This window comes from Xyrauchen texanus, chromosome 11 (genome assembly GCF_025860055.1).
Source record: "Xyrauchen texanus isolate HMW12.3.18 chromosome 11, RBS_HiC_50CHRs, whole genome shotgun sequence".
NCBI lineage: Eukaryota > Metazoa > Chordata > Actinopteri > Cypriniformes > Catostomidae > Xyrauchen > Xyrauchen texanus.
In genome coordinates, this window is record NC_068286.1 from 44,354,269 (window position 1) to 44,380,885 (window position 26,617).

General features: G+C 37.3%; 1 protein-coding gene across 7 annotated transcripts in view; it reads right to left on the reverse strand.

Moving 5' to 3' along the window:
• LOC127651513 (rap guanine nucleotide exchange factor 2-like) overlaps positions 1-26,617 on the reverse strand; it is a 60,274-nt gene that overhangs the window by 25,100 nt on the left and 8,557 nt on the right. For 4 of the 7 annotated variants that reach the window (XM_052137382.1, XM_052137377.1, XM_052137379.1 and 1 more), the window contains exons 2-7: positions 7,627-7,697; positions 7,446-7,502; positions 4,120-4,203; positions 3,957-4,032; positions 3,705-3,872; positions 3,220-3,237 (exon numbers count right to left, since the gene is read on the reverse strand). In XM_052137382.1, coding sequence (XP_051993342.1) covers positions 3,220-3,237; positions 3,705-3,872; positions 3,957-4,032; positions 4,120-4,203; positions 7,446-7,502; positions 7,627-7,697 — 474 coding nt within the window. Of the gene's footprint in view, positions 1-3,219; positions 3,238-3,704; positions 3,873-3,956; positions 4,033-4,119; positions 4,204-7,445; positions 7,503-7,626; positions 7,698-10,767; positions 10,834-26,617 lie in introns of those variants that run through there. The other 3 variants (XM_052137380.1, XM_052137378.1, XM_052137381.1) reach the window with 2 other exon arrangements.

Consider the following 26,617-nt stretch of genomic DNA (forward strand, 5'->3'; position numbering starts at 1 on the left):
TGGAGTGCTGCAGAGATGGTTGTTCTTCTGGAAGGTTCTCCTCCCTCCACAGAGAAACGCTGGAGCTCTGTCAGAGTGACCATCGGGTTCTTGGTCACCTCCCTGACTAAGGGCCTTCTCCCCTGATCGCTCAGTTTGGCCGGGTGACCAGCTCTAGGAAGAGTCCTGGTGGTTCCAAACTTCTTCCATTTACGGATGATGGAGGCCACTGTGCTCATTGGGACCTTCAATGCTGCAGAAATTTCTTTTGTACCCTTCCCCAGATTTGTGCCTCAATACAATCCTATCTCTGAGGTCTACAGAGAATTCCTTGGACTTCATGGCTTGGTTTGTGCTCTGACATGCACTGTTAACTGTGGGACCTTATATAGACAGGTGTGTGCCTTTCCAGATCATGTCCAATAAACTGAATTTACCACAGGTGGACTCCAATCAAGTTGTAGAAACATCTCACGGATGATCAGTGGAAACAGGATGCACCTGAGCTTTTGAGTGTCATGGTAAAGGCTGTGAATACTTATGTACATGTGATTTTTAATACATTTGCAAAGATTTCAAACAAACTTCTTTCACACTGTCATTATGGGATATTGTTTGTAGTATACCATAATGTTTGTTGCAAAACACTGTCTATCCTACAAATCCAACAACTCCCAAATACTTCATAAATTTTTAACATGCACAGCTTAACAAACCTTTAGAGTTGGCTGCAAGATGATGCGTGTGTGTGTGTGTGTGTGCAGTATGTTTATTTACAGTTACTAATGCATGCTTGTGTATAGCTTGTGCATGTAAAAAAGGGATTATGCATGATGTCCACAAGCTTTTTGTGATTGTCTGCAGTGCAAGTTTGTGTGTGCATGCGTGTGTAACTGTGTATGTGTATTTAGCTATATTTGGTGGAAAACGGTCCCCAGTAGTAAGGCATTTCTGGGATAACCTCAAGTGGAAAACTGTTACATAAAGAAAGCAAAAACAGTTTTTTTTATGCTAAAAAACACAAAATGTTTCCTTTTAGGGTTAAATCACGATTAATCTGCAGAAATTATTATTGGCTTTATACCAAAATTATAGAAGTCTATGGTATTCCCGCATTTTCACTGCTAAGTAAAGGTTTGTGTGTATATGATACTCACGGTCCTTGTCTCCAGTCCCCTGACTCCATAGCCATGAGACAGGACGAGCTGTCTCACAGCCTGCAATACTGAATGTCCAACCATCCTGTGTCCACTGTGCAAACTAACCTCTAGAACATTGTATCTTTCTGTTCCCCTACTCTGATGTCCCTCAAAACTGTATACCGCCTGTTCCAAGTTGTCTATTGCACTTGTTGTGCAGATATCATTCTCCCTGATTTACTCCCCTTGTACTCCAAAGTAACCAAAGTAACAGACAGCACTCGGGCAGAAAGATGCTCCTGCAGACACAATTTTCATCAGACCTGTCCCTTTCCCTTTCCCTTTCTCTCTCTCTCTCTCTCTCTCACACACACACACACACGAGAGATCATGGGATTAACAGAATTCTGGTATTGTTTAATCAGAGTGGTGTGGGGGATGGTTGACACCCACTGCCCTACTAAACCAGTCACCAGGGCTGACCCAGCAGTGATTGACAGTTCACTGAACAATCAGGGTGGCATAAATAACTGACAAGAGTCTGCCTCCTCCCGTCAATCATAACCAGGTCCATTAGAAGTCAGAGGATAATAAAAAATTAATGCATAAAGAGAGATGTAACGCTGAAAGCACCACAAGGGAGAAACTGAGGCTGACGGCGAAAACATAGAAATGTTTTTGTTTCACCAAACAAGACGCGGCAATTTAGCCAAGACTAGACTCTGTCCCAAAGCCAAGTGAGTTGCCTTGCTGCCTACATAGGCAGCATCCTAATTGAACTGATAGATTTAGAACGCTCTATAAAAGGTAGAAAATGTACACGTCACACAAACGGCTCTCCATATGCAAATGTGGCCAAAAGGAGGAATCTTAAAGGGATAGTACACACAAAAATGAAAATTATCTCATTATTTCTGCACCCTCATTATATCCCAGGTGTGTATGAAATTCTGTCTTCACCAGAACACATTTGCAGAAACATAGAAAAATATCCTTCAAGCTGGGAGCGTATCTATGATGCTTTTAACTGCAGACTACTTAGGCAGCTTACTATGGTTTGGAACAGAGTCTATGAATGCCTACAGTTTGCAAGGCAGATGTGTGCAATTTTTTTATCCACAGGTGAAATTGCAATAATAATGCCGGTATTCAAACAGGTAGTCCCGTCCCAAACTCACGCCAATGCTGAGCCAATGTTGCCATGTCACGCCACACAAATAATGACCATGTTTACATGGACACCAGAAATTTGCTTAAGGCTTGAAATCTGTGTATGGGCTTACATGAGCTATGCTTGGCGACTTTCTCGTCTGTCAAAACAGCTGTCAATAAGCATCTTTTCACAGCAATGTAATTTCTCTGCAACGCTATTCAAAATAACAGACATGGTATCCGAGGAAGCCTTCGCTATTTTATTCTGTTGCTTTGCTTTAATTCAAAATATTCCAGAGTTGTTGCCGTGTTTGTATTTTATTGAGACTTGCAGTGGAATTGTGCTGCAATAGCGGGGTTTCCCTTTTATGTTAAACTCAGGGACTTCCCCAATGTACTTGAGCTAATTTCAGTGAACGCGAGGGACAGTCACTATTTTAAATTGGTGCGTACAAACGGACATGGTTTATATAGTGTATATGATTTTCCAGAAAATCTTCCAGAACTTCCAGAAAAGTGCAATTCTTTTTGCGGTCTTAACACTTTGTTGGGCTCCATCCCATCTGTTTACGCACATGAGCACTCCTCAAAAAATGGTTAGAATACCGCTTATGCATTTACTTGGCCACATTAAGCCACGTCCTCCAGGAGAAACCTGGGTGTGTTAAACCGCTTTCTCTTAATCCATTAAATGGGATTAGGAAACAGGCTTTCTATGTTTGCATGTTTCAGAACGCCTCTTTCTGTGAAAAGCCCTGTTTTCTAAAGTGCATGTAAACTTGGTCAATGATAGCACCACAGTATTGCACTTTTAGGGAAATCAACTTACAAATGGCTTAAAGTTCTCAAAGCACATTAAACCAGAAAAACAGGTTTTAACACCTAAAAAGGATTGCACACAGCAGCTTTGAAGATTCATTTCTCATAATATTTTAAAAGGGAAGGTTACCTGGGATTTTGAGCATTCCTGCAGGCAAGACAAAATTAAAACAGATTAATACACATTCAACATGTTCACTAACGCCATTTAGGACAAAACACGGTGGGCGTCATTCTTGAAACAAGCTGAACTTCTTCGCATTACTGTGCAGATCATTCATAAAACTACTATACCACATAAAGTTGCATTCCATTCAACAAATGCCGTTATTACACAAAAATTGGTTCTGCTCATGTTTCACAAATGAGGCCCAGTAACTTTGGTTGTACAGATAAAATGTTAAAGAGTCAGTGACATATGACGTCTAACAAGTTATATACATAACAAGAGTAAATGACAAGCTCCACATCCAAGTTCAGATTCACACAATGGCAAACAAAATGGTAAAAAAATTTTTTACAGTTGCAACTATTTGTTTTACTTCATGAAGTTACCAAAAGTTTAGTTAGTTATGAGGGGCAATATGTGAAGTATTTGTTTGTGTGTGAACTGACCGATTGGTATCCTGGTGGCAGAGGAGGCTTGCTGATTGGATAATGATCAACGGTATCGATAATAGTCTGTCGCTCTCCACGCTGATTTATTTTCCGGAACCTTCTCCTGGACTGCCGATGAGAGGCTTGCCTTTGAAAATACTCGTCGTTATCGTCTATGTAGTCCACCTGAGAGAGAGAAACAGAGAGTATTTTACACCCCTAACTACTTGTTACAGGAGTTTTGCACATAAACAGGCCAGTTTAACTCACCACAATCATTTCTGAAGCCTCCAGGACGATACACTCACACCCACGACGCAAACTACCCGCAGAACGCTTACCAAAACTGAAATAAAGCAGCGCACGTCACACAAAACATGAAATGGATGACAGTGAGGAAACAATGACGCAAACTATAAACAAACGCACATACCTGCTGCGTGGCAGAAACATGGACTCCTTTATAAAGACTGAGCCAGACAGGAGGATATACCAGCATGTCCCAATGTCATCAGGACTGCAGCACACACACACAAATATTAAAACATCACACACACACACACAACACAACACATGGGTCAATGACCAATAAGGATGTCAGAGATAAAAAAGAGAAAATCTAGATTAAAATGCATGAGCAAATGCAATTTCTCGAGTATTTGTATGTAAATATAATCTAAAACAAAACTGCTTCACTGCTAATTAAAATAAATAAATAAATAAAAGATGAAGAATTCCAGCCTTTTTTCTTTTTACAATCGCCAGACAGTTATACCACATAGACACTGCATTTCTGTTTACTTCAGGCCCCACAATAAATATCTAAATGAATTTAGCATCTGAAACGTTTTTTAATTAATTGCATTTTAATTGTATTTTTGTAATAGAATTTGATATATGTGGACACAAATACAAATAAGAGTGTCAGATTATTGACCCATACACATATACACAACACTGTTTTTATTCATTTCTTATTAGCATGTTCCGAGTGAGGCAGAGACCCCACCTGTGGGTTCCTAATCTAGAATAGACAGACATTTGATAATCAGCATCTTGTCTACTTTGCTGCTTATTTTGACCATGAACCACCCACTTAGACAAAAAGAGACTGTCTGACCAAATTTGTATTTTCTTTTTGACATGGCATGTAGGGGTGATTAAATCTAAATCAATGTTGGCACAACTGTGTCTGTGAACAGTACAAACAACGTGAAAGAAATTAGGCAGGGTTTGGGGGTTGGATTGGGAAAGTTCAAGCTAAATCCAGAGGTTGCGTAACCTGAAAATATTAATTTTCTAAAAATTGTATGAACATTGAGGGATGATTCAAAACCTTTTCCCTTAATTTACACAACAAAAATATGGTCTTTTAATATAAGGTATATTTAATGCCCCTTCTTTTGAAATATCTCCACAACAAGGGATGCAAAAAGGGAATAAGTTACATTTGCATCTGCAAACTAAGCTGAGGAAAACATTATGAGCCTCCACATTTCAAAAATAAATAAATAAATAAATAAATATATAAATAAATAAGAGATAGTTCGCCCAAAAATTTAAGTTCTCTCATTATTTTCTCACCCTCATGATATCCCAGGTGTATACAACTTTCTATCCTCACCAGAACACAATCGAAGAAAAATATCTCAGCTCAGTAGGTCCTTAAAATGCTAGTGGATGGTGATTTATCTTTTGAAGTTCCAAAAATCAGTCAGTCAGCATAAATGTCATCGCAACGACTCCAGCAGATAAATTAATGTCTTCTAAAGTGATATCATCACTTTTGGTGCGAAAAAGATAAATATTTATGTACTTTTTTTAAACTCTGAATCATGCATCTGTTCTGCAGCGGTATGCACGTGTCACATAATCACATTGGCATTTGAAACATGTGAGAACTGACGCATGTGAGTCACGTCCAGAAGAGCAGCGCTGTTTACAAGTGAGGAGGAGGAACACTGTTCAGTAGCTTGGTTGGTTTTGATTTAGATCTGTATTTATCTGTCGTGTGACCTGGATGTCTCAACCGAGAGAAAAATGTGAGATTACATCTGTATCATGGCAACGTGAATACGTCACATGAGACTGCTTCCCCGAATCCACTACCTCCTGAATCTTACCCTCATGTGGGATTATAGTTATTTATAATGTGATTGTATCACTTTAGAAGACATTAATTTAACCGCTGGATTCTACGTTTATGCTGACTGACTGATTTTTGGAACTTCAAAAGAGAAATCTCCATTCACTTGCATTTACCTACTGAGCTGAGATATTTTAATATTTTTCTTCAAACGTGTTCTGCTGAAGAAAGAAAATACTGCACATCTGGGATATCATGAGGGTGAGTAATTTTACTTTTATTTACATTTATGCATTTGGCAGACGCTTTTATCCAAAGCAACTTACAGTGCACTTATTACAGGGACAATCCCCCCGGAGCAACCTGGAGTTAAGTGCCTTGCTCAAGAGCCCAACAGTGGCATCTTGGTGGTGCTGGGGCTTGAACCCCCAACCTTCTGGTCAGTAACCCTGAGCCTCAACCACTGAGCCACCACTGCCCCCAGTGGTAAATGATGAGAGATTTTCATTTTGGGGTGAACTATCCCTTTAAAAGGAGCACATTGCTGATTTTGTGTGTATTGAAAGAGCAGTTTCTAACAGCCTAGTAATTGCAGGAATTGCACCAAAGTGCATATTTACTACAGATAATGGGAGGTTACAGTTAGAAGGCAAATGGGAAACATAAGTGATGTGAAATGATCCAAGTTTGATGAGGTAGCACGACTTAAATTTCCATTGGAAAATTTTGCCCAACTACGTATAGAAGCACAGTCCCATGGAGTACTAGTACGTTTTCTTGAGCATTACAATTATGAACTGAGAAACTTAAAAGGAAAGTTCCTGGTTCAACAGAAGTTAAGCTCTAACAGCAGCATTTGTGTCACTGTTAAGTACCACCGAAACTAATTTTGACCCGTCCCTCATGTTTTGTTTGTTGAGTTTACAGCAATGCACTTACAATTGAAGTCAACCTGGCCAGTGTTCAAAAGGGGTTTAAAAGGAGAAATGTACAACTTGTTTTAATGTGAAACACTTGAATAAATAACTCAGCTTTCAAATTTGTCCTATTTAAGAATACTATGTGTAGGAACTTCTGTTTAGATGTAACTGATGTAATTCCTCGGAGTAGAGTTTGTAGCATGTGAACAGTACCTTTCTGGTATCCTTGCACGTATTAAAGAAAGTTCCAGAGCGTACCAGATTTATGTGCTCATGACATTCGAAGCTGAAAGTTTGGATATAACTTTACACAAATAAGGTAAGCGAATCAATCACACTAGTGTCACCCCAACTTAATTTTCTGTGGTTATCAACACTTCACCACAAATACTGTCAATAGAGCTTAATTTGTATTGAACCCGGAACATTCTACAAATCTTTTTAGCACTAACATTAGCAAACAGCAAGACTTGAACAGGACATTTATTTTCAACAAGCAGAGTGTGTGTGTCAATACACAAAGAGCCTTTAGAAGCTAATCCCCATCTGTAGATGGAGGTTTCAGATTTATCATGAACTGAGCACGAGACAGATGTGTGCATGTCTGTGACAGAGATATATAGCGCAGATGTGTGTGTGTGGACAAAGTCATCCCTGTGACTTGGATGTAAACCTCTGATAAACTGACCTAGATTGGGACACATTTCTGACAACATTTGTCAGTGTGTATTGTGTGCATGTCTGATTACTCACTAGTATAAAACCTCATTTGCTTCATGCTGCTCATATCGAACCGTCTCACACATCAACCTGCAAATCAGATAGACACGGTGTAAAGCAGATTCATTCAAATGTAGTCACGCAAACACACACACACACACACACACACACACACACACACACACACACACACACACACACACACGTCTCATACCTGAGCTGGTGCTCCCTCAGGTTGGATAGTGCTTCCATCCCATGGAGGTACGAGTACACAATCTGCAGATCCTGCACAACAAACGCAGCAGGTTACATTTGCATTACTTTGCATTTTAACACATATCAAGATTAAATCAATTTTATAAATCATCCATCTGGAAAGCTTCATAAACTGAGAAATCAGAGGCAAATTAGCTACAAAAAAAAAATCTTTTAAAAAAAAACATTTTGCATAAACACCTAAGCACCAGTAGGAGGCATCCTTTATATATGAATATAAACAATGTACCACATGCGTAACACACATAACCCTCATTTTATACTACTAAAATCTGGCCATCCTGAATTATGCAATCAATGTTTAATGAAATTGGAATGTTTGCTGATAATCCACCATTCACATCTTTTTTTCCTTCTATTTTTCTCTCTGTTTCTGTCATTTTTTGTGATCATTTTCATCTTCTTTCTTAAGATGAGATAAATAACAGCCTATTTTAGGCAGTGCCTATGAACTTAGCAAGCTGATTACCTAGACCACATTTTGGCCATCATAGACTGATTACGAATGAGCCTATGTCGACCACAAATGCAGTCAAGTCAGGCAGTTAATTCGGTTAAAGTATACTCCACACAAGTACATGGAGGCAGACAATAACAATGCAAGCGTGGTGTTCTCAATAGTGTCAAGTGTGTTATTCATAATGCAATACAGTTAAACATTGGAACTGCTCGCAAAAGTGTTCACCGTTGTGTTGCGCACGTTTGCATACTTGCGTTTCTGGCCTAAAAGAAAACAGGAGCACCTGTGGGTTCCTAATAGCAGTGTTCCGCATGCATGCTTATGGTGTTATTGTAAGCAAATTAGCAGTCGGGATAATCTGCTGAGGGAGAGAATTCTTCGTTTTAAAGAGTCTTCGGCTACATCAAGAGTCAAGTGATTTTTATTTGCTTGGCTCTTTTCACAATATATTGTACATCGTTTTAGAGCAGCCTTACAGACGTGTCTTAAAGCCCCCAGTGAGGAAGCCAAAGGTTAATGTGGAGAGAACAGTCATAAGCGGCTGTACAAAAAAAAGCTAGCCGCAGCATTACGAGTGGAACAGAACAGGTGTCGAGATGTGTTTTTAACCAGACACGAGAAAAAAAAGCAATGGTAAAAGCCGTCTGTCAAGTGCATGTTTACATAGAAAAACACCTAAAAACAGAGAAGATGGATAGATGTTTAGATAAAAGAGAGAAAAATCCTGTTAGCAACTGGACTCGATCTGGGGAGCCCATCTTCCACTGGCATGGCACAGATGACAAAAGAGAACATGCAGACAGCTTTTAATGAGGTGTATTAAAGATGCCTAAAAAAAGAGTTTTGTGGGAAACAAAGTTTTGCACAGAACTACTTTTGAAATCCTCATCATCATAGAGGCAAACAACGTTTGGAAGAGGAAAGAGCCACACAACAGACACATCCACTATAATTCTATTGTAAGAACTGTTTTTTAACACTTCTGCAAAGTGAGAAAACACTTGCACGCAAAAGCTTCAAGCCAAGCACAAACGTAGCACAAATTAAGTCCCTTCAAATGTACATTTAGGTCTATCCAGATTCAATGTGTATCATGATATTTCTAACACCTCATTTTTACAACAGTGACAAAAAAGTAGCCTGCTTTAAAGTACCGTTTCTTCTCCACAAGCCTTTTTTTTTTTCTTTGGCAGGATACTTCAAATTAACACCTCTTGCTTTTTAACACATTGTTGAAGGGTTGGTCATAAGGTCTTGTCGACACAGATTTAGGTGTCATCCATAAAGCATTTCCTGCGATTAAAGATTTCAAAACTTCACCACAGACAGTGACGTCATATTATCGGCATTGTTGAGGTTACGTAATTTAAATTAAAAGTTTGGACACGCTTCACTAAATGTAGGTTTCTCATGATGTTAAAAACCTTTTGATTAGTGGCTCTCAACCTTTTTTTGATGAACGCCCCCTACTTCAAGTACAGTTAGTGTTACTAAAGTAAAGCTGCGAGTTTAAGAACTTGAGCTACAAGTGCTTTGCGCTCGCACTGCTCTTTCCATTGAGCCGTATCCATCTACGCAGCCATACAGGTGCATTAGCCGAAGTGCCTCCGCCTGTGTATTTGACGCTGCTAAACCAGATCCTTCAGATGCATCACTAGACTTCAAAATCAGATGAACTGCGGCACAAATGCGTACCAACTCGTATAATTGAGAACCAGTTGATATACTCCAAGTCTATATAAACGTTTTAATGCAAAGAGGAACTTGACGATAGATTTGATGATTATGACTGTTAAACACCCCCATTTGTAACCTGACGCCCCTCTCTCAACTAATTTACTCTTAGCGCCTCCCTGGCATCCTTTGAATGCCCCATGGGAGGCGGTATGATGGCTGCGTGGTCCCATTATGGTGTTTATACTTGTGTACTATTGATTGTACAGATGAACATGGTACCTTCAGGCATTTGGAAATTGCTCCCAAAGATGAACTAGACTTGTGGAGGTCCACAGTGTTTTTTCCAGACGTCTTGGCTGATTTATTTGGATTTTTTCCCATGATGTCAAGCAAAGAGGCACTGAGTTTGAAGGTAGGCCTTAAAATACATCCACAGGTACACCTCCAATTCAGTACACCTCCTATCAGAATCTAACTGGCTAATTGTCTTAAGGCTGGACATCATTTTCTGGAATTTTCCAAGCTGCTTAAAAGGCACAGTTAACTAAGTGTATGTAAAATTCTGACCCACTGGAATTGTGATATAGTCAGTTGAAAGTGAAACAATCGGTCTGTAAACAATTGTTGGAAAAATTACTCATGTCATGCCCTAAACAACTTGTCAACTATAGTTTGCTAATATTAAATCTATGCAGTGGTTAAAAATTTTTGTTTTAATGACTTCAACCTAAGTGTATGTAAACTTCTGACTTCAACTGTACATACATGCATATAGCCTATACAGAAACACATAAGAACATGTGTGTAGTGAAGTGCATAGGCCAACACTTTAAAGGCCACAACACAACCACACTTCCATTCCTATATCATGTGTACTGTCAGCAGCACTCCACTATAAAATAACTCAACACTCAAACAGGACATTAGAGGAGTCACTCTTACCCGCTCTCCTGTCTGACACCTCTCTGACATTCCAACAACCTTTCTCATCATCTTACGCTCCCCCAATAATCCATCCACCCATCCCTCTCATCAGCTCTCACCAAAGTCAACCCAAACTAAATTCAAACTGCCCAATGAGGTCCAGTCGGGGTGGTGTACTGTGGGATGTAATTGGTTGATTTGAGTAGAAGGGCAGGAATGTTTATCCTTAAACTGTGGCATTTCCTCTTGAATAACAGACACACGCATACTCATACATAGAATTCGGAGTATGGCAATGGATTGGGTACTCCATGTCAAAAGACCAAGGTTGCATTTCAGTTGTTTGAAGAAGACCGTCAGTAGGACATTGCATCGAATCTGGAAAAAACATTTTAGCACACATGCTGGCATTTCCCATCTAAAAATAATGACCTGCACTTTCATTTTAACTTAAAGCATGTTTTGTTCCTGTTTTTTTAAATCAGAAAATGAGACCAATTTTTGAAACAAAGCCTTTTGTCTAATGAAAAAGACAAGTGTATGTAACAGATGTAACAGTTGTTTCCAAAAATAAAAACAAACAAATTTAATTGCAATATAATGACAAGGTATTTGTAATATAACACAGCCTAGCATCAGGTATTTGGTACACAATCTAGCCAGTCAGGGTTCTCAGCAATTTGAGTCTGGTTCCCACACTTTTGGACCAATTTCCATGGCTTTTTCCATGACCTTTCCAGTCGTTGAGATTACTGGAAAAATTTAGATTGATTTGTTGTTTAATCATTTACACCAATCTGAATTGGTTCAACTGTTTCAATGAAAACAAACACTAAAAATAAATTGCTCACAAATCTGACATTACTACGGCTTGTGGGCAAGTTTTACACAATACAAAAGCAATTCCTATCCAATAAAATATTTTGAAGCAGCGCAAGCATGTATGGAAAAATATGCACTATAGACATATTCATAACTTGACTGGAATTTTTTTTTTTTTGTGTGTGTTCCACATGTGGCACAACCCTTCAAGCTAAAGAGTTACATTTGCATTTACATTTATGCATTTGGCAGACGCTTTTATCCAAAGCGACTTACAGAGCCCTTATTACAGGGACAATCCCCCTGGAGCAACCTGGAGTTAAGTGCCTTGCTCAAGGACACAATGGTGGTGGCTGTGGGGCTCGAAGCAGCGTCCTTCTGATTACCAGATTACCAGTTATGTGCTTAGACCACTACACCACCACCACCACTCCTTAAAAACTCCTCCGAGTTTTTAACAGGACTACCAAATAAATCTCATGATTCATCAACCTCTTAAGCTTTTGCAACAACTATTTGAGCAAGCAACTACAAGCAACTGTGATTTGAACTGAGCTACGATAAAAACACATGATGCTACTATTATAGTGAACCACTCTGAGACGCCGTTCACACGGAACATGTTAAAACAGCCAGACGGGGTTATCACAGGGTTTAAACTACATTTAACTTGACACTTCATTATAAAAACTTGGCACTCATGAAGCAAGAGTCAGACTAACGCAGTCTAACGCATGCCTACATAGACCAATAATCAATACGTTATAGTGCTGCAATATTTTCCCTCAAGATATTGTTTCGATATTCACTAGGGATGTGCGAGACTAGTCAACTAAACAGTTCTGATGCTGGTATAAATATTATAAAAATTTATAGGGTGCCCGTGCTTCTTCCCTCTCTCAAGCCTTTTTTAAATTTTGCATGTCAACACAACACGACGCGGCGGCGAATGCACGCGCACCTCACCGAATTCTTGACCCGTTTGCCATTGTACTACTCTTTGAAATGACAGGGGATCCAATAAAAGGCACTGGAAAAATACTTGTGTTTTATACCTTAAAAATGCTCATAGTATATTTATTGAACTCAAGCATATAGATATGGTGTAATATAAAAACAATATGCTTATTGTATAATTCTTGACCTTATACTTCTTTAAAATTATACACATAGTTAACTATACAAAACTATTTAAAACTAAAGAGCAATGCTAGTTAAATTGGCTTTCTGTTAAATTTGTATTAGTTTTAAAATTCTGTTAATTACTTACAAAGCTTTTAATGGTCTAGCTCCAAAGTACTTAAGTGACCTTCTGTCACGCTATAATCCATCACGCTCACTACGATCGCAAAACATCAACCTGTAAACAATATCAAGAATATCAAAATCCACAAAAGGAGGGAGATAATTTTCATATATGGCTCCTAAACTATGGAATAGTCTTCTTAGCAGTGTTCAGAACTCAGACACACTCTCTCAGTTTAAGTCTAGACTAAAGACTGATCTATTCAGCTAGGCATACACCTAATTTATCACTCAATTCATAGTTATGATGTTTAGTTAGGTCTGGCGGAACCGGAAAAACGTATCTTATTCTTTAACCCTCCTTTAAATTGAATGGCATCTACGCTAATTTTATTCTATTTCTTTCCCCATCTAAACCTCGGGATTATATAGCAAGGCTACCAGAGCCTGCCAGATCCATCGCCGGTCCTGCCTGATGTCCAGCCGATTGCGATGCTCCTCACTGAATGATACCAAATTAACTTGGTCAAAGGGACAACATTCTCTTAAAAAAAAAGAAAAAAGAACTACAACACAGAAAATGAATTAACAAGTAACAAAAGACTTCTTCGGCCAAAATCAAAGGACAATACATCTAACTAATTTTAACCACTAACAGTTCTAAACATAAACAACTAATATTGGCATTATATTCATTTATTTTCTGTACTGCTGCTTTGAAACGCGCTATACAAATAAATGAATTGACTTGAATAGTCAATGCAACATTCAAGATAAGACACTGCAACTATAAAACTTCAATCCGATGCACACTTCCGCCGACGCCACGATGACGTCATTTTTGCCAAGCGCAAACTCGTGAACAAGTGGCTGCATCGAGTATGACCAGGCTTCACTCCCGGCACGTGCAAGAAAATGTCCTCTCGCTGGACAAGCAAACTCAGCAAAGTAGCTTTGAAATCACTTCCGTGGTGGTGCGGAAAGCGAATGCTTTGAACGTTCCTATGGATGTTTTCTCATTTGAGTCTTCTCTTTAAATCTGTGCGTGCTTGTAGGTTATTCTCCCGCCGAATCATTTGGCTATTTGACTCAGGTGAGTCAAGTCCCGTCTTTCACAAGACCATGTTGACGTGTTAATTCTGCTCATCAAACAATTTATGCTTTTGAGTAAATAGCCTAGAAAATGACTGTTTTAGGCTAGGTATGGCATTTTTAAATCTGCTGATTAATGAGGTGCCGACTGCTAAAACTTTTATTCTGGAATCTTTTATTCTGTGTGCAAGTCATGTAAAGAACAACGTATTAAGTTTATTTTAGGCTACATCACAGGCCGATTTTTTCTATCCTATAGCCATTTTTCTTTTCCATAGTAACTGTTATTGGTTAGCGTTCTTTACCGAACAGCTGTCAAATTTGATCAATGGCTAATGCACAATTGTACATTGTGAAATATGTGCAAGTTTTCAACACATTTTTCTCTCTCGTAGATTTGGCTTACCCATTAATTATATTCAACAATGTTCTGACTGTTAATATGTTAAGGAACTTATACTTGGCGAATTACGTTTAGAACTGGCTGGATTGCTCGATTGGTCCTGCACTAGTCATTACATTTTTTTTAATAAATATGCCTGTATTTGATTCAGTGAATGTGTGTCATGTTCTATATTTAATGTACAATGATCATAATGCAAGGCATGCACATCGCAGATAAACGGCCCTTTTCAGCTGAATTTAGCTTCAGATTTGGAATAGATTGGGTATTTTAAATGGGCCGGATATATTTTTTTTAACGTTTTTTTCTGAAGGTTGGTTTCTTTTTAGACTAGTCGTCTCTATAGTCGTCTTTTTAGATTAACATTTTTTTTTGTTTAAACATCAGTGAAACTGGTCGTTCTGCACATCCCTTGCAAACAGACTTATATTCACAAATAAATGGTTTATGTTCAAATTACTTGAGGCACTCTTATATTTATTTAATAATGCATTTGGTTATTTGGCAACAGTTTTCTTAAGTCCTATGAATAAGAATGAAAATCTGTGAGTAAAATATGATAAATATCCCAACATAAATCGCAGTTTTAATTACAATACACCAAAAATCAAGAATTGCAATTATATTGCATCGTGACATAGATATCGATACAATATTATATTGCCAGTTACCTTGTGATTCCCACCCCTATTTCATATGTAGGTAACACTTAATAATAAGGTTCTATTTGTTAACATTAGTTAATGCATTAGGTATCATTAACAAGCAATATATATTTTCACAGTATTTATTCATCTTAGTCGACGTTGGTTAAAAACATCAGTTTAAGTTCATTTGTGCGATTGAGGACAACAGTATCAGTACCCAGTTTCACCCAATACAAGTTCCCAGTATCAGGTGTTTACAAATGCCATTGTTCCTTTTCATGAATCAGAGAATGAAGCTCCTTTTTAGCCACCTTTCCTGTATAAAAAACTCTTTGTTTTTTATAAAACCACCTTAAAAATCAAACAAACTTGCACACGCTGCAGCAAGACAAATTTTACACCCACTTTCCTCTGCTTTCTCACCGTTTTGTCTGTTGGTGTATATTGGTAAATACATATTTGTAACAATTATATAACTGACAATATTAGCCCCTTTCACACATACAGCCTTTTCCAGAAAATTTACTGCACTTTTTAGGTTAGAGATTTTTTGAAAATAGTGGTAAATTTTGCTGTGGCAATTTCCCTTAATGAGAAGTTGTATCATAAATTTGTATGACCAACAGTCATACCATGGTTGAAATAATGGAGATAACATTTTTCCCCCCAATCTGATGGTTGATGTGAAAATTTACTGAAGCTCCTGACCCGTATCTATGTGAATTTATACACTGCACTGCTGCCACACGATTGGCTGATTAGATAATCGCATAGATGATTGTTGGTGCCAGACAGGCTGGTTTTAGTATTTCAGTAACTGCTGATCTCCTGAGATTTCCACACACAACAGTCTCTAGAATTTACTCAGAATGGTACCAAAAACAAAAAACATCTAGTGAGCGGCAGTTCTGTGGACGGAAACACATTAATGATTAGAGAGGTCAACAGAGAATGTCCAGACTGGTCGGAACTGACAAAGCCTACGCTAACTCAGATAACCGCTCTGTACAATTGTGGTGAGAAGGATATCATCTCATCTCATCTTTTGATTATACAACATGAGAAAACTGTCCATGTGAATATATTACTGTGCTTCTTAAGGGCATGATTTGTTGTGTTTGCTATTAGGCAACATTGAAATGCACGGTTTTGAAAGTTGTTTTCAGAGGCTGACGGTTGCTCGGCATCTGTGTTTGTGTGGTTTCTGAGTTTCACAACGCATTCAATGATAGCGTGAAATTGCCTCCACCCGGTGTTGCGGTGGCAGGTTTAGCAGGTGGGGAAAACCATTATAGCCAGCTGGGTGAACAAGGGAGAAAGGATTTAAGAGCAAGGCCACAGACCCGGAGAGCTGCTAAAGTTTAGTAACATTGTCTGAGCTCCAGTTCAGATGGTGAAGAGACTATTGTTATAGCAAAAAAAGATATCCATATGCATCCTGAACACATGTACATGTTGAATAAGACCAGCAGCTGTCTTGGCGGACAACATAAATTCAGATTCTAAACTCTGATCCTAAATTCCTCGCATTCCACATAGTCCATGAAAAGCACACTATTGTGGAAAATATTCCTTATGGTGTGGATCTATGTTGCAGGTACTGAGATGACGGTTCGTCCAAATGAAACCCTAGACAACATGCTAAAAACATTTAAACTTTTAAAAACTCCATTTGTTCCATTTTATTGAGCTCCGTCCTTCTATATGATAACTTCTTAGTTTCAACATGGTATATGAATCCGAACCAGAGACCCGAGTGTCCCACACTGCTAACACAAAGTGCTTCCAGTCGCGCCATAGGGGAAGGTAAACACGCTGGAGCAAATCCTAGGGCACCGGAAGTATCGGAAACAACATGGCAACCTCATGTGATCATGTTGCTTTTCAAACATCAATATTGAAATTGTCACGATGATTATCAATCTATATTGGCATTTGTTTTCAGATTCAAATAGGGCTACTCATAGTCTTTGCCTCTTCGTACAAATTTCTCGACATGTTAGTAAAGTGTGAGCGGCAGGCTCCAGTTTAATTTCCTCTAACATGTTTCCACCATGTAAAGTGCCTGCATATCGCCAACTATAAACATAGCTAAATAATTTGTTAGGTTCTTGGCTTGTAGCGAATTATTTTTTTTTTGCAATTGTAGATTGTACCCAATTTTCTTTTGCTGCACATACCTGCCATTTGCCAAGATATCTGATAATTTGGGATACTGGCCAGCTCCATCAAATCAGAATCCGAATTGTCTTCAAGATTTGCTTCTTCTGACCTTTTCCAAAAAAACTCTCCAATGTTCATCCGCCATTTCATAGCATTACCCACAACGAAACACTATTCAATACACCAGGAACTGCTAAAGCAACCACTTCATTTTTTGGAGTCACTTGTTGACTCATAAGCTCGTCTGGACTTGGTCATTTGCATTGCAAGTGCAACACACTATCAGTTTTACGACTGCACAATATAGGCTAATAGCACTCAAACAAGCTTGTATATGTAATTGATTATGCAATGCAAATGCTAAAATGTATCCCCTTGCGATATAGTAAAAGTGTATAAATGTCATAAGATAGCATTGTGTGAGGATAAGAGATGCACCGATCTGATATCTTGATCGGTATCGGCTCCAATACTGACATTTTTAGACCGATTGTGTATCGGTCCTATGACCCTGATCTAAATCTGATATTATGTGTTAGTCATGTTCATTACTGTCAAGTTCCTAAAATGACAACAAAACAAAAAAAAAACAACAAAAACAAACGCACAATTAAAGTACTCCATATGTCTCCAGCATTTTTAGCAAAGCCACTTGAAGACATGCGATTGCTTTGTGTGGCGCAAAAGGCTGAGTTTAATAAGTAAATGTGTAAATGCATGTGCAGCATGTTAGTGAATGGAGAGTATCTGTTGACACATGGCACATGCATGCTGTTGATGCACTCGCGGCTATTTTTTTATTTTAGTCCTCAGAGCACTGTGCAAAATGTGAGTGCTACACACAAACAAAATCTCAGATGTAGAAGCTTAAAAGTTTGGTTCGCTTATAACATGTGAGAACGGTACAGGAGAAACATTTCACCAGACTATGAATAAGCAGCAAATTAAACTGCTGTGAACTAGCCCACAGATATACACTTACAGGACTTCCTGGACTGTTCCGACCGTCAAAATAAAAGCCTGCAGATTTTAAAATTAATGGTGCATGAATGAATATATTACTATTGTATTATAAAATTCCAAAAGTCAATAATAATAATAATAATAATAATAATGTATTACTATTATCATTATTATTTGTTTACAAATTACAACAATATTTAAGTTGACTGGGTTCCAAAAAATAACTTGAATGAAAATAAAAATTGGACTGATATCTTATGGCACTTTTCCACTGCATGTTACGGTTTTGACTAGACTCGACTCTACTCGCTTTACTTTTCGGAGTTTTCTTTTCCATTGACATTTAGTGCCGTCTCAACATGGGTGGGACTATAGGCTGATAGCTGTGCGGCCAACAGCTGAGACACTTCCTGAAAGACTTTTCGAATTTCGCTCTTCACTAACGAGAGGAACGTCTGCATCTCGTTTATTGGACATGCCGTGGTTTTGCGCACAGCCATTTCTTTTTTACAATTCGAAAGTCACGTGAACAAATTATACTGCTATCACTGTAGCTAACTTTAAATCTAGTGGGTCCGTTTCGAAAATTCAGTGTCGCTGGTATTGACGATTCTCTCTGCCCAGTCAGTGAACTGCAGGTTTTTGACGTCACATTTGTTATCGGCTCGACTTGCTTGGAATCTCAACAGAGGTGGTACTAAAAATGACCAGGTACTATCCACAGTGGAAAACCCCCAAAAAGCGAGCAGAATCGAGTCGTACCGTGCAGTGGAAAAGCCCCAGTAAAACTAAATTGAACAACAAAGAGATCTGAATCCGTAAGTCCAAATAAAACAAAATTATGAAAAAAAAAAATGCAAAGAAAACTGTCTTCTTTTCTACAGAAGACCTTCACAGGAATTTCTGTTCATTTTGCAGCTACATTATCCAGTAGACTAGTTAACAATAATGTTTTCCTTAACCGGCTATAGATGTGTATTAAAATAATGTGTAGTTAATGGTTTGTGTTTCTTTACATATAAAAGAGTACCACCAATTAATATCAGAGTGAGCTATAGATATTCTAAACTGATTATAAAAAAACAACAAAAAAAACAACACAGGTATCGGAAGAGAAAAAGTGGTTTTTTCAGTGAGAATCAAGGTGAAAAGTGTTTATTATTAACGATTAAGCTGACATTTGTTTAAAAGTCATTGTTGTTCATTTCACCAAGAAAGGTCTGAGATGCCATGTAAAAATTATTTTTCAAAAATGTAGGTATAGTAAGATGAGACCAGGTTGCACTATTTGTCCATTATTTTAAATTGGCTATTTAGAAATGACCTTTGAATAACTTTTGAGTCCATGATTAGTTACTATAAAGCAACACTGCTCTGGATAATGTCTTTCCATAACATCCACAAACTCCTTAACCGCTATCGGAGAGAAGATTCTCCAAAGCAAACATTCACACCCACAACATAATCTCAGAAACTCAGAAAATCCCGTCGTTATACTAACAGTCCAGCACTACACCATAAAAGAAAAGAGAATCGATATGCATGTCATATTCACTGCAACGCACAGTTAAGAAAAGTCAAGAGCATATTGTTCGACACTCCTGTCATTATATTTTCCAACAAGAATGGCATTTACAAGAAAGAAATGTTCTGAGTAACCATTTCTCTGGAGAATCTAAAAAAAAAACTCTCACACTTGTAGTGAAATGATTAGTGCCTTTCATAAGACGAGAAATGAAGAAATGAAAACAACCACTTTCACATTTGCTATTTTTCCACATTCTAACCTGACAAAAAACGCATGTTTAAAAAAAGAGCTTTGGTAGATTTGTTTGGGTCATAGTTCTGCTCAAATGTGTAAATGTGTATATCTGGATTTTGACAAGTGCAGAGTTAGTTTATCAGCACTGACTAATGCACAGGATTGAGGGAAACATGCAAGGAGGAGAGGAAAAGCTGATAAGACAGCATTATTAATACAACAGCGTGTTAAGGCATTTATCAGCACTAATGCATCGCTCTAATAAAGGGAAAGAGGAACAGAAAAACATGTCAGAATAAGAGAAATGACTCTCACTCCCATTTATGTACTGAGTGGGCCTCACTAGAATGAAAAGTGAAACATCCGTTTCCAAAAATACTCTGATGGAGCTTCACCACTGACCTTTATGATGTCACCAAAGTTCTGAGAAAAGATTAAATGGATCACAGCTGGAAGAGTTTGGACCCAGACTCAAACAAACCAACCCTGCAATGCTTTTTTCCATAATGCCCCAGTTTCTATGAGGTGTCCTTTATAACTGGGCATTCAAAAGATCTGAACCTTAAAACAAATACTGGACAATATTTTGCTACTTATTGTAGCTAGCATGATCTCACGAACATTACATGACCGTGGCATCACTTTTTGCAAAATGCCTTATTTCACGCTTGTCTGCAGTTTCCCAGTGAAATGTCCAAAGGAGGGAAATGGTGTCGTAATCAGACGAGGTTTTTAAGGTGAATGTTAGATGGACGTTTTTAATGAGTAAAACTTACCAGCTAATCTAAAACTTTAACCTTAACACTAACCATCTGTGATCTAAAATCATATGAGAGGTAGACACAAATCAATTACCCTTACCCTAAACCAAACCGATAGTGTCCAAAAACAAAATGTGAAATGAAATGCACATTTTCTGAAGCAACCACTTTATTTTGTTTCGCTTCTTTGACATCAAAGTCCAACACTCGATGAGGTACTCTGTAAATGTAGGCAAGTCTGTAATATCAACATTAAAATGTGTTGTTTTTCAAATGATGATTTAGAGTAAAAGTGATTAACATAGCAGTGTGCAAAAAATAAGTGTTTAAAAAGTCATAATCCGTCATTGTACTCTCATTGTACTTTCCCCCACTTTACATTGTAAAGTGGGGGAAAAAAAACGCAGTTGTGCAGCACCTCTATACAGCTAATTTCACCAGAAAACATAACTAAACTAAACGTAAAATTCCCAACTAAACTCAAACTTTATATATAAAGCACTTTCAAACCTACGTAGTAGCCTGAGTAAAAGTAAAAGCGGCAAGTAAAAGTCAGTTCGCATAATGTAGTTATAGTACCGTTCATTTAATGAGACTTGGTTGGCAAGCTTACACGAGACAACCCAATGTGCATTTTATTCATTAACGATACTTATCCTGGAACATATAGCTTCGAAAGTGTGAAGACAACTAGTGCTAACCATGCATTACTTTCAGCAGCAAAACTAGTATTGTCCATTTCTAGCTTTTTTTGTGGCTTATATCACGATGAGAATTTTTCCAATTCAGTTCTATAAGCTAAACATTTGTGAATTGCGAAGAAATCTGGGTTTTCCAGCTCCATTTAAAAGTTAAACGACATGTGATTCAGTCAGGAAGGAGGAAACGAAACCATTGTTTTGAAACTGCAGGGCTAATGTGTTTTGGAAGAATATGAATCAGTTCCCAAATTCTAATTCCTACAATCCCAAAGTCAAATTTAACACACACACACACACACACACACACACACACACACACACACACACACACATCACACACATATACATATATATATATATATATATATATATATACACACACACACACACACACATACATACATATATACACATACACACACATATATATACACATATAAATATATATACATATATACATGTATGTTAAATTTATATATTTTTGTATATATATATAAAAACACATTCTCTTTCCTTTAGATGAGGATATCAAACTGATCTTGATGAAGCAATTTCAAATGTAGCTATTAGCATCCAAATCACCAGTACATTCAGAGGAATAAAAAGCTGTTGTTTCATCGTCACTACAGATCACTTATTCTTCTAAAGCTTACTGCTCTCTGATCTTAAAAAACTCTCAGTTTCCTCACAAAGGCTGAAAGAACCATAATGGACCAAAACTGATCCGAGCAGTTATCCGGTTATTTTTTTATATTTGATGCATCTTTCCAACACATCAGTAAGCTCAAATGATTTTAGTAAACCCCTGACTAAACAGATGTCTCGAATTAATTCATTAGATGAAACATGGTACTTTTATGGCTTGCAGAGGAACACAATGATGAGATCTGTGTGGGTGGAATAATGTCAGGTTTTTGAGCATGGCACAATTTTTGGTAAATGGGCAGAAACGATCACCATTACGGCATGCGGGTAACTTTCAAATGGAATTTTAAGTCATTTTGCATCTGACTTGTCAGCCTTTATTTTGTGGCCCACAACATGCCTTTTTAGAAATGTAGATTTATTAGAATTATTCATCAGTTGTGTAAAATGAATTTACATTTTTGCGATATCAATCTAATTGACACCATTTATCAAGAGTTCATCAGCAAGACCAGACAGAATCTGTGCATGCAGAACTCAACGTCTGTCAAACATAAAAGTTCTACGTATTTCCCTCCACTTGCATGTTTTAGAAAATATTTTGCCTAATTAAAAGCTGCTTTCTGCAACTAATAATATGCAGTAGTCGCAGCTCAATTTAATACATTATACTACACTGTAAAAAATGTCAAAATTCTACAGATCTTTTTTTAAATTGATTAACGAGTATTAACTGTCAAATATACAGTATTTTTTTAAAATATGTTTTTACAACAAACTGCTTTAAAAATAAAAATGCTATATGTAAAAATTTGGATTTTCCTGTATAATTAATGGTAAAAATGTACATTGTTTAACAAGAGAGTACATTCACTTTTTACAGTAAATTATTGTTAAAATTACAGTAAAAACAACAATCAAGCTTTACCACAATTCCCTGCATGACACATCATATTTCATTATATTTAATGGGAATAGTTATGTTTCTTCTTATATTTAATATCAGTTATGTACATTGGTGTGTTGTGTTTTATATTTGATGTAGTTTAGTTCATGTTTACTGCTTTATTTAAATGTCACATGGGTGATTCTCACGAAATCCAGATTTAGAAGGTGTCCAGCATCAGAATTTTTAAAATGCCCTTAAAGCCAATTTTCTTTTTGCACATATAAGATTAAGGTCTGGACTTACTATAACCATTATTTTTACAAGATTTAAAAAAATATTTCCTATATAATTATTTACATTTTTAGATGAAGTCCATAAAAAATTATCATTACACGTAACATGACATTACATTAAATATATGGTTAAAAATGTGTATTTTTGGCTAATGTTAAAGTAGACTCTTATTACTCATGCTCAAAGCTATGTAAAACTCTGGAGAGATTACTTTTTCATATTTATTATTTTTTGTAATTTCCTTATTTTCTCTCATTACCGAAACATACGTGATGATTTACAATTTCTTTTATTTAATTGTTTTACTAAAAGATAAAATACACATTTGTTATGTAGCAGACCTTAAATAAGTAGTGTTGTGTAATATGTATATACATTTTAAAACAAAATATGATTATCTAATTATTACTTAATTTGTAAAAAAGATACATGTTGCGGTAATGAAAATGCCATTTCGGTAATGAGAATCAATGTTTCGGAAATGAGATTTAGCTCACACATTAACTGTTGACAAAGGGGTTTGATGCCTAACCCTATTTTACATATTTAAAACGCATACAATTTTTTAAATAATATTTATTTCATGAACAGTTTCATTTTCTCATTTATCGTAATCATCACAGTACCATGCCTTGTGTTAACAAGTGTTGTGTATATAAGTTACAATGTTATGCTCATAAAGAATCATGTCATGTAGCCTACACTGTAGTACTAACAAATATACAACCATTAGTATAAATATTATCATTCTAGTATAACATATAATCATGTGTTCATGAGAACTTTTTCAATGTAACATATTATCATGTGGTCCTGAGAAACATTTAAATGTAACAGCATCATGTGCTCTTGTAAAAAGATTTTAGTTTAGCTAAAACACTTTGGTCCTGACATTCAACCACACAACCTTTTTCTGAGAATAATTTCATGTAAAGAACTTGAATAGCAGCAACACGATTTATGAGTTGGTCAAACAACTAAAACAAACAACTGGAACGACTGCTTTGTACTAGAGATGCACCGATCGACCGGCCGGCCAGGGACCGGAATTAGCCGATTTTCCGCATGCTCGGCCCGGACCGGTAACCGGCCGGTCAGCCTCACGTCTTACTGATTCCAAGCCGGTCCGTTTTGTTGCCAGCGGCGCAGGCAATAACGTCACAGCCGCATGTAAACATGTCATTGGCGTGGGAGATCTTCACTGTGTGAGTGAAGCATATATAAAGTTCGAAATGTGTAATAATTGTAAGGCTAAAGTAAACCGTGGGGGAACCACCACAATAACTTTCGGAACAACAAACCTAATTAGACACTTATAACACCATCACCCAGCTGAAAATGCCCATTTTAAAAAAGAAGCTAAAAAGTGAAAGCGGCTAAAGCTAGCCAGAGCTCAGAGCCAGCCACAAGTCAGCAGCCTCTCCTATCATTCCTTGGAATGAGCAGCGAAAAGACCAAAGCAATTACAAGGAAAATCATGCAATTCATGGCCCTGGATGACCAGCTGTTCTCCATAGTTGAGGACAAAGGGTTCAGAAATCTGATAAATTTCCTCGATACAGAGTATGAGGTACTTTCCGACGTTGCGTTGCCCGAGTTGTTTAATCTTGTGTCATGTCACACACGCAGCCTGTTATCTGTCAACATTTGGGTACACAAATCCGGGAGAGGGGAAAGGGGGGTGCTGGATGGCAGAGGCAGGCTAAATACATACAAATTGTGCCGTTGTGATTTAACGTAATTTTTCCCACCGTGTCCGATATTAAAATCAGTGCGACACACATTACAAAAGGCGTGGGCATTGTCGATATGGCTTCGGGATATGAAATTCAATTCTTCCATCCAGCTGTTGTTAAATTTACATGTATATTTTGTTTTTTCACCGGAGCACCAGCTGATTCTTCTCCTCCCATCTACCAGTGATGCTTGATTTAACATCCCGCGTCTACTACCTGCGCAGATATCAACAGTGCAAATGGGTTGTAGGTTGCCAGATTGTGGTCATGGCAACTGGACCACCTTGGAATAGTATATTGATGTGATTATTCATATAACGTGGTTTGGGCCATACAAATTACGGGAGTTTTTTGGGGAGAAATAACAAAACGGGAGACTCCCGGGAAAAACGGGAGTGTTGACAGGTATGCAAGCCATTCCTGAAGCAGTGCTCTGTTTTACAACTGATATTTGGACATCTAACGTAAGCTGAGCGTATTGGACACTTCAGTTTTTCAGATCTTTGGAATTGTTTTGTTAGATGAGTAATAAAGAGAAAAATGTCCATTTATAAATATAGTGGAAAATGACATCTGTTATATAAAGCAACTCATTTGCAGTTAATTGTTATTTCTACCTCTTTCTAGTCACAGAGCACTTTATTTTGAGAGTTGTTTAAGTGAGAGAAGATCCTGTAACTTAGTGCAGTTTGGGGGAAATTGTAATGTTTAATAATTTATTTTATTATGAAAATAAAATTTAGCATTGAAGCAAGGTAGATTTTGTTTGTATATGTGGTCAATAATAGTTCTTGGAAAGAAATCGGAAAAAAATCGGTATCGGCAGGTCACACTTGCAATTAATCGGAAATCGAAATCGGCCAAGAAAATTGCAATCGGTGCATCTCTACTTTGTACCAATCACGTTTTCCCCCAACTGTAACTCATTCATGAGCGTTTTTTATGTTTTGCCCATATGTCAGGTAAAATGCAGAAATGTCTAGCAGAGGAGGTGACATTTCTGCAAGGTTTACGCAATTTGTTCAAGTGTTTAAGGCAAATATCAAGTTATATTGAAATGAGCAAGAGTTATAGTGCATGTCCCTCCTTCATAAGTCTGTTTCTCATTACCGAAACATTGAGTATCTCCACCGCAACAAGCCTTCAATTGTTGCGGTGAATGATAATGGTGTTGCGGAGGATGAGCGATCTTAAACGTTCTTGCTAACTGTGGAAGCTAAATGAGGGTTAGCTAAACTTTCCCTCTCTTTTTATATTTAGACCATAATGGGGTATATAGTAATCAAAAAATTAAAACAGCAACATTTTTTAAAACTTCACAAACTCATGTTTCAGTAATGAGAACTAAAAAGTTGTGTAGGTACTATGACAAACAAAATTTTAACTTTTATTTGGAGAGAAAATATAGGAACTGCTTACCTGGTAGCCATCTTGAGTGTCACAGTCAATTATGTCCCTTCCAACAAAATTTCTTGAAAATGTTAGTTCCTTTTTGAACTTAAACAATGATTGAAAATTGTTGCGGAGGATGAGAAAATTGGTCTTGGACACATTTATATTCCTTATTATTGTCACTACATTTACCAATGATCAACAAATACCACATGTTTCTTTACTGTAAATGTTTATAGTATAACATGCACTGAAGCTTTTTATTTTTTATATTTTTTAATTATAAATATTTCCATCTTAAAGAACACAAATCCAGTCATGGACACGTTGCGGTAATGAAAAATTTCCCCTTA